This window comes from Mus caroli, chromosome 14 (genome assembly GCF_900094665.2).
Source record: "Mus caroli chromosome 14, CAROLI_EIJ_v1.1, whole genome shotgun sequence".
In the NCBI taxonomy this organism is placed as follows: Eukaryota; Metazoa; Chordata; class Mammalia; order Rodentia; family Muridae; genus Mus; species Mus caroli.
Genome location: NC_034583.1, coordinates 4,865,551 through 4,874,558, shown reverse-complemented (window position 1 = coordinate 4,874,558; position 9,008 = coordinate 4,865,551). Strand labels below are relative to the sequence as shown.

Here is a 9,008-nt window from a genome sequence, read left to right as displayed (position 1 = left end):
TAGACCAGGCTGGCCTTGAACTCAGAAATCCGCCTGCCTCTGCCTCCCGAGTGCTAGGATCAAAGGCGTGTGCCACCACGCCCGGCTTTGGTTCAATTTTAAAATGCCAACCTCAATACTACTATTTAAGCCATAACTTCTTTCTAACTTTGTGCTTTCAAACGATGCTACCTAAGGCAAAGCACACTACCAGCCACCAAGTCAGATTAATCAGAATTAAAAACAAAAACAACAACAAAAAAACACAAACAAAACAAACAAACAACAACAAAAAAAAACAACCAAACCCATCCAAACCAGTCTACTGATGGCATGTTTTCTGTTGCCAAATCACAGGAATTTTAAACTTTGCCTGCACTTTTGAGTGATAACATAGAGGATCTTACTTTGATTCCTGGAAATAAACTGTTTCTCCTCCTATGTACGTAAACACATATAACATGTAGAAACATGAACACGTTCATATTGATCAAACAACCTTTGCCTCTGCCAGGCAATTAATAACATGGGCTGTGCATGCTGGATATTTCAGGTGTGCTCTGCCAGTCAGTTTATTACATGAGCAGTGGATGCTGGGTATTTTCTGGTATTTGCTGGGTATTTTGTATCCCTACCTCTTTGCTAAAAGCAGTTAGATATTTTGCCTTCATGTTTTTCCAAATAGAAGCTTTGTTTTTTTTAAAGAACTATTCATTACTCACCCTCGGCCCACAGAAGTGAAAAGAATTGCAATTTACTTTATCTTTTAATTACGCATGTATGTGGTTGGGGGGGTGGAGTAGGAAAAGAGTCCTTGAAGTCAGGTAGGTGCCTGTGAGGGCCAGAGGAGCCAGGTCCCCTGGAGCTGGCGTTATTGGCAGTTATTAGCTGACTGCATGGGTGCTGGGAATCAAACTAAGGGCTCGTGGAACAGCAGTATGAACTCTTAATCCCAGAGCCATCTCTTCCAGCCCTCAAGAAACTTTTAAAGACAAAAAAGCTGTGTAAATGCCATCCGAGCTGGAGTCCTCAGCTTTCCAAGAGGCCGGCCAGCTTCCTTCCTCTCTTCTCAGCAGCCTAGACCATCTTCTTAGCATGGTCCAGCTGGCTGACAGTGTGATGTTTGTACTGTTTGTGGACTCTGTCTCAGTACCATGGGAGAGGTGGTCAATCCCCAGGTGACATCCTGCCACAGGTGAGCAGAAAATGATGGCAGGCTCTGGAACACACTGAGAACTAACCTGTCAAGTAACTGATGGGTACCCAGACTCTTAAAAAAAACCTGTCTGCAGCTGGGCGGTGGTGGCACACGCCTTTAATCCCAGCACTTGGGAGGCAGAGGCAGGCAGATTTCTGAGTTTGAGGCCAGCCTGGTCTACAGAGTGAGTTCCAGGACAGCTAGGGCTACACAGAGAAACCCTGTCTCCAAAAAAAAAAAAAAAAAGGAAAGAAAGAAAGAAAGAAAGAAAGAAAGAAAGAAAGAAAGAAAGAAAGAAAGAAAGAAAGGAAGGAAAGAAAGAAAACGAAACCTGACTGCAGATGGCAGCATGACATGGGGGCAACAAAACTGAGTCCTGCCTCTCAGTGGATCAGGTTTCAAACAAAGACATGCTTTGCAAAAATTGATCCCTAAGATTTCCCTAAGGTGGAGCTTTCCTTCCTGTCAGGCTTAACTGTGTCTTCCATTAGCAGTAGCATACACAGTCATGGAGGCAAACTTTAGGCAAAGCATCACAGCTAACATCATCATCGAAAGGTCTAGGCTGTTCTCAGCAAAGAGACAAACCACCCAGAAACAGACAGAGCAGGAAACAGGACCAAGACGTTTCAAACACAGAAAATGCTTACCAACAAATGTAGATGGCATGTGAGCAAGAACACCTTCTACAGTGTGTCTCACTATACATATGCCCAAAATGCTGAATGGACAAAGGGGCTGCCAGACACATGGAGATCAAGAGGGCTCGTGCTTTCAGTTAGGGGCCTGCGACTGGCTAACAGGTAGGGAATAAGGCCAGTGGGAAGTACTGTAATTTATAATAATTAAGAATCAATCATGGGGCCAGGGATAAAGCCCAGTGGGCGAAGAGTCTGGAGTATGAGCATGGGGACCTCGCTTGGGATCCCTAGCATCTTGATGAAAAGCCTGATCCACTGATGCTTCTCTGAACAGGAGACTGGAGAATCGGAGACAGGCAGGTCTCTGGAGCTCACAGGCCAGACAACTTAACCAAGTTGATGAGTACCAGGCTCAGTGAGAGACTCTGAAACCCCAAATAGTAAGGTGGAGAAGAATGAAGGAAAACATTTGAACTCAATCTCTGGCTTCCACACATGCACACTCACACACCCATAAAAACATAAGCAAACCTGCATATGCTATATATATATATATAAGCAAAATTTAGCTGATTAATCATGAAAATCAAAGTATCAGTGAAAATCCAAGTTTGCTTTGACTAACTCAGCTTTGATAAATCAGCAGAAAAAGACTTAAAATCATAGACTCAATGGCTCTGGGGAAGTGGTCTCAGGCATAGCGTCCAGGGTGAACTAGTTAGGAATCAAAGTCTTGCATCGTGCCGGGGATGTGTGCCTAGGGTCTCTCCCATGATCAGTTTTGGATTCTCACCCCGGTAAAGGAACACGTCAGAAAGCACCTACTTTGTGATGTTACTTAGTTGCTTTGCAACATCCTCTCTTATATTAAGTTTGTCACAGGTGGAACTCAGCCTTGGGGACCACTGCACACAGCTTGCATCATCTGCACTGCTCGACGGTTTTGCTTGCAATCCATCTCCCAAGAACACCTCCCCAACGCCTGACTCATAGAACATCTCCCTCCTCCACTCTCAACACGTTCCCTGCACTTCTAGCTCCTAAAACCAGCCCTCTGAATTTATGAAATCCCCCACACCAGAGGATCCTGTGAATTGTTCAGGTATGAAAATCATTACACAAACCATCTGTCACGCCATGAACCTGAAGGCACAAAGTGTGGCTGTGGTTGCTCAAGAATGTTATCTATTTCCATCTTGTGCAAATTTAGGAGCAACTGTGGTTTCCTGTTCCAGGGTGTTGTCCAAAAATGACTCCACAGAAGTCTGCAAAAATAATCCTGGGCGTTTTGTTTTGAGAGGAAGACTTGAAGAGTTTCCCACTAAGAGAGGAAATGGCGTGTTCTGACTGCAGAACATCCAGCATGTTCCCTGCTGCCAGAACCTGCACAATGCGAGTTTAACCATTGTTTCACTCACAAGTAAGGCAGGGGCCCGCAGTGGAATCAGGCAGGTTTCCTTCGATTCTCACGCTAAAGGACCTGCCTGTCAGGAGACCAATTGTGTTTTGTTACCTATAAGATGGGAATGACTGCATCGTCTGTGTCTTTGTAAAATTGGTTGTACTGTCAATGGAAAACGCCTCTTATTTCAAAAGGGCAGTAAGAGTTTCTTCTGGAGTAGAATGTGAGTGCCTGTGGTCCAAAAACAGAGCCAAGCAGGTCACACCCCACAACATGTTTCAACAAGTTCACTGAATGAAGTTCTTTTTTTTTTTTTTTTTTTTTTTTTTTTTTTTTTTTTTTTTTTTTTTAGATTTATTTATTTATTATATATAAGTACACTGTAGCTGTCTTCAGACACTCCAGAAGAGGGAGTCAGATCTTGTTGCAGATGGTTGTGAGCCACCATGTGGTTGCTGGGATTTGAACTCTGGACCTTCAGAAGAGCAGTCGGGTGCTCTTACCCACTGAGCCATCTCTCCAGCCCCTGAATGAAGTTCTTATAGTAAAGGAACAAAAGGAAGCCGCCATGAGAGAGGTACTTCGTCAAGTACTCTGGTAGGGGCATCAGGTAGGCAGGACACAGCAAACCATGAAAATGTGGGAAGGATACAATATGATGACATTCTTAGCTTTAGGAACCATAGGGCCTGGGGATCTGTGAGTGCAGCTCCAAAGGTTTAGCACAAGAGTTATAAGCCAGTCGGGTCAGGAGTAGCCACTCAGGGCCCTAAAGGTAGAATTTGAATCTTAAGTGTTCTAACTCTCAACAATTACAAATGTCTATCCAGTGATCTTTACATGAGTTTTAATACAGCTGGGGCTTCTTCTCCTCTCCCAGGGACTTCAGTTAATAGTAAAGATTAAAAATGAACCCACTGTATTTCAGGGTACCTAACACATAGAGTATCCTAAAGAAATGTGTATAAAAATATATACATATATGCACATTAATTCTTAGACATTAAACTGACTCAGAAACAAGCAAGAACATTGTATACTGGAACTATTTTAGGGGAGATGAGGTCTTTATATTCCATGTTCAGTATAGGAATGACTTCATTTTTACGAAAAGTTTTAGTCTGAAATAACATTTCAGTCATGGAAGGATACAATGTATTTTCCACGAGGAACCATAAAAAGCACATTGTATATTCTAAGGTGTAACTCTACTTTTAACTGGAAACAGTAACAAGTTCTGACTCACTGAAGGTGAAATTTGCCAACACAGAAATCTGAGGTCAAGACCAAAGAGTCATCAGGAGTTCAGGAGTGCAAATAACTTTCCCTGAACCTATGTCATGGTACGGAACCTCACGAAGAGAGTCTGACAGCAGAAGACAGGATTGCAGCTCCAGCGGGGGTCACAATGGCCACCTGCAGCCAAATACCAGTCCCTGTGGAGAAGGAAGGAGACAGTTTCTGACTCTACTCTGACCTAGAAGACCTGCTTTCCCTGTCAGCCCTTTGTCTTGAATCAGTCTGAGGACAAGGTCTCTGCCATCTGTGTTCCAGCCAAAGGTAAAGACACAGGCCACAGCCCCATTGTTTGAGCTGAAATCAGGGAAGATTTTTAACCCCACACTGAGTATCCCTCAAACTGGGAAGAGCCAATCCCCATCTACCCTAGCAGGAGCTAGACAGCCTCATGAGCATGGAGGAGAGAGGGACAGGAGAGCTGGATCCAGAACGAAGCTCTGTGTGTGTGTGTGTGTGTGTGTGTGTGTGTGTGTGCGTGTGCGTGTGTGTGTGTAGTAATATAGTAACAATTATATGAGAGCCTACAGTGTCACCCAGCACAGGGTCTTGACAGCTGGCTTGGCTGCAGTCTCTACCTCCTTTGAACAGGAAGTCTCTATGAATATGGGGGCCCCTCACTTTCTGCCTAGTTTGAAGACTGAGAATTTTTATTTTCTTTTAAAGCAGTTTTGGATTTGGATTTGGGTTTCAGGACAAAGAATACACTTCACACAACTCATTCAAGCCTCTTTTTTCGTTTCCCTCTTTTTAGCTTGCACGTTTAAAGCTATAAACAGCCTGGAATCCCCAGAAGTCTCGTCCACAGCAGTTTCTGCAGAGCTTGTCACATTCAGGATCTCCACTCAAGACAATGGATGCTCAGTACCCTAGAGCCAAGTGGATTTGAACAGCAGGTCTGCTGTGGCTAAGCATCAAGAAGGCGTGCTCAGCCTAAAAGGTTACGAGACTAGAAGGCTGAGGTCAAGGTCATAGCAGCAGTGGTTTGTTCTGGGGCAGGCAGAAGAGTCAGCGTCATGTCTCCATGACCTCAGCTCCATGAGGTCATCGCTGTGCATGTGCATCTCTGTCCAAATGGTCCCTCATTATTTGGACAACAGTTACATTGGGTCACAATCTAGAACAACTTCAGATTATCTCCTTATACCTTCAATACCTTTGGTTATTAAAGGTCCTTACTAAGGTATTGGGGTGTAAAATTTAAACAAGATACATGTGGGGTGTATTCGTTTCTTTTTGGTGGCTGTGATAAAACACCATGACCAAGGCAGCTTATAGAAGAAAAGGTTTAGGGGTGCTTACAGTTGCTGAGGGTGATTCCCTAATGGCTAGGGAGGCATGAAAACAAGCTGCTGGATCAGGAAGTAGAACTGTAACATCTTCAACCACAAACCCGAAGTGGAGGGAACAAACATGAAGGGGGCCACACTATAAATTCCCAAAGCCAGTCCCCATCAAGGCCAATTACTTCTAAAACAGTGTTACTAATTGGGGATTAAAGGTGCAAATTTTTGAGCCTGTAGGGGACACTATCATCCAGGCCACCAGCAAAGGAGAGGATAAAATTACATTATCCACCATGTTTCATTTTAATCTCATGGGACACATGTTTTCTTGCTTCATTCTACTCTCTCACCAAGGTCCGGTCATGGTCTAGACATGATGGCAAGCTCTACACATTAAAGGGACTTAGGTGTCAAGCCAAGAAAGGGTGTATATAACTGTGCCCCAGTGCTTAGGAGCCCAAGGCAGAAAGATTGCAGGTTTGAACATGGGGTACATGGGGAGTTTCAGGGCAGCTTAGCTACTTAGCAAGGCTGTGGCTGAAAGAAAAACTCAAAAGGGCCTGGCACTAGCAGGTACCAAGTTCAAGTTTAAGGAAGGCCAAGCTTACATCTCAGTCAACCAGAAAGGTTTCTAAGCAGCAGCAGCAGCAGCTCAGTGTCAGGAAATAATTGCAAATCACAGTTTTCTAACCGCAGACCCTAGCTCGGACCTTCCCCAAGTCTGTGTCCTTCGCAATCTGTTAAACTGCCCTGAACATGCCTGAAACATTCGCAGCAGCCGTGTGCTCTGGGAAGACAATTTGTCAGTCAGATATTAATTGCTATTGTACGGATTAATTACTTGCTATTGTAACTTGGAGACTTAGCAATGTAACAATAATTATCTCTTAAACATTATCTGTATAAGTAATAAAATATAGCAATTCAAATTTTCTGAGCATTTACCTGGGGTTAGACAATGAAGTGAGCGCTTCATGCAGAGTTTCAAGTCTCATCATTACCATCCCAGCATTTTTCTTTGCTGTGACAGGATGCCTGAGGAAATATTTATTTTGTCTTGCTGTTCCAGGGGTTTCTGTCCAGTTTGCCCACTCTACTGCTTTGGGTCTGACCCAAGGCAGAATGTCATGGTGACAGGAGTGTGGCAGAGCAGAGAGTAACAGCAGCAGAAGGTGCTCTGCCTCCTGAGTCTTCCTAGTAAGCCACACCTATCATTTCTAGTGCATTTCAATGACGTCAAATCATTAACCAGTCAATGAGTTAAACAAGCCAGGAAAGGTGGTATGTGACTGGTGCTCAAGGGCCTGAGGCAGAAGGATTGCTGATGTGAGGCTGGCTACAAGGGGAGTTTCAGGTCAATGTGGCTGCTGAGCTAGGGCAGGCTACTACCTTCATGATTTATAAAGGAAAAACAAAAATCACCTCTCAATAGCATCCCCAAGTGGACCTCAAGCTTCAATCCATGAGCTGTTAATAATACTTTATATATAAAGAGACAAAATGCAGGAGCAAAGGGAAGCCCCCAAGAATGAACTGTCTGTTCCAGACTACAGAGAAAAATGAATGTTCCATGTAATCACAAACCATATGGTTATACATGGGCCCTGAGTGCCCTTCTGCCTGCCTCTCAACTTAATCTACATTAATTCATGCACTTATGTGCCCATAAGATCCATGGCAGACATCCCTTTACATGGCATAAATTGCTTTATCCCTTTACATTTCACAGCTTTGACTGAGACTCACCTTATAGGGCCTCCCCTCTGCCACCTGGAAAACTAGAGCAGCGTGCTTTTCTCGTTTCTCACAGTGCTCATCTTTACAGCAAGTGTTCTCCAGGAAAAAACTTCCTGCTGGAGAGGTTTAGTTCAAGTCATGGCTTTTGCATGAAAGTTTAAGGATGAAGTATGTGATTTTGAAAACTGCCATTGTGGGGTTTTGAGGGGGAAAGGAAATGTTATTTCCAGTCCCTGGATAATAAGATTTACAGACGACTTCCCAGAGGATACATTTGCCTTTGAAGGCTGTAAGCAACAGTGGTTGCTGTTTGCCACAAGAGGCCACCCCACAGTTTAATCGTCTTCACTGTGAGGTGATTTGTCCTTATCTATAGCCTAAAATTCTTCCCATGAAATTTCAATGTGGCATCCACTAGTTGCTCTCATAAATAATCCCTCAGTTTCTGCCACGCATTTAAAATTTTTTGACAAGTGAACCACGTATTCATGGGGCCCGGGTCAGGTTTCTACCAGGTGCCTTTTAAATCACAAATACTTTTCAAACACAAAGGAAAAATATAAAACAATCTTAGTCAGAGAGATGCTTAAGCTGCTAGACAAAATATGACTGGGGGCAGGGAATGGAACAGACAACATAGGAGGGGTAGGTAGGAGACACCATGACAATGAGGGAGGGAGGGAGGGAGGGAGAGAGAGAGAGAGAGAGAGAGAGAGAGAGAGAGAGAGAGAGAGAGAGAGAACCCATTTCTCTTTATCCATAAATGCCTGCATCAGCATCAGTGCTGAGCTGCCGTGTTCTAAGCACTTAGTAAGAGCAAGAACAGCAAACAGCCAGACAGCCTCGAACTGAACCATCAGTTAACAAAACTTCACAATTTCTGTCATTATACCAATCAGCTATCCACACACCACCTCATGACTACTGCCACTATATCACAAAGCTATCCACCCAATATGTCACAACTACCGCCATTACATCACAAAGCTATAGACACACTATCCCATGACATCATGCAGATATCCACACACCACCTCATGACAACCATGTATGCATCACGTGTGTATCACCACGTATGTATCACCATGTCAAGTTTGGTGCACTGCTGGAAACTGACCCAATGCTTCCTGCATACTAGGCAAGCCCCCTCATAAATATCTAAGATAATACATCTATGTTAAAAATTTGGGTCTTTTAAAAAGTATTTTACACAACATGGGTGGGGCTGGAGAGATTGCTCAGTGGTTAATTCCCAGCACCCATATAGCAATTACAGATGTCTGCAATTCTAGCTCCAGGGCATCTGATGATCTCTTCTGGCTTCCACAGGCACCAAGCACACAAGTGGTGCACAGAAAAACGTGCAAGACAAACACCAATATGTATGTGTGTGCATACATGTATGTGTGTGTGTGTGTGTATATATATATATATATATATATATATATATATATATATCAGAAAATTAG

General features: G+C 43.6%; 1 protein-coding gene across 5 annotated transcripts in view; it reads right to left on the bottom strand.

The window, feature by feature from the left end:
• Positions 1-9,008, bottom strand: part of Ptprg (protein tyrosine phosphatase receptor type G) — a 681,254-nt gene that overhangs the window by 418,850 nt on the left and 253,396 nt on the right. The window contains exon 1 of one of the 5 annotated variants that reach the window (XM_029468958.1): positions 6,748-7,294. The exons of the other annotated variants lie outside the window; for them this stretch is intronic. Coding sequence (XP_029324818.1) covers positions 6,748-6,778 — 31 coding nt within the window. The 5' untranslated portion in view covers positions 6,779-7,294. Of the gene's footprint in view, positions 1-6,747; positions 7,295-9,008 lie in introns of those variants that run through there. 5 annotated transcript variants of the gene reach the window in all.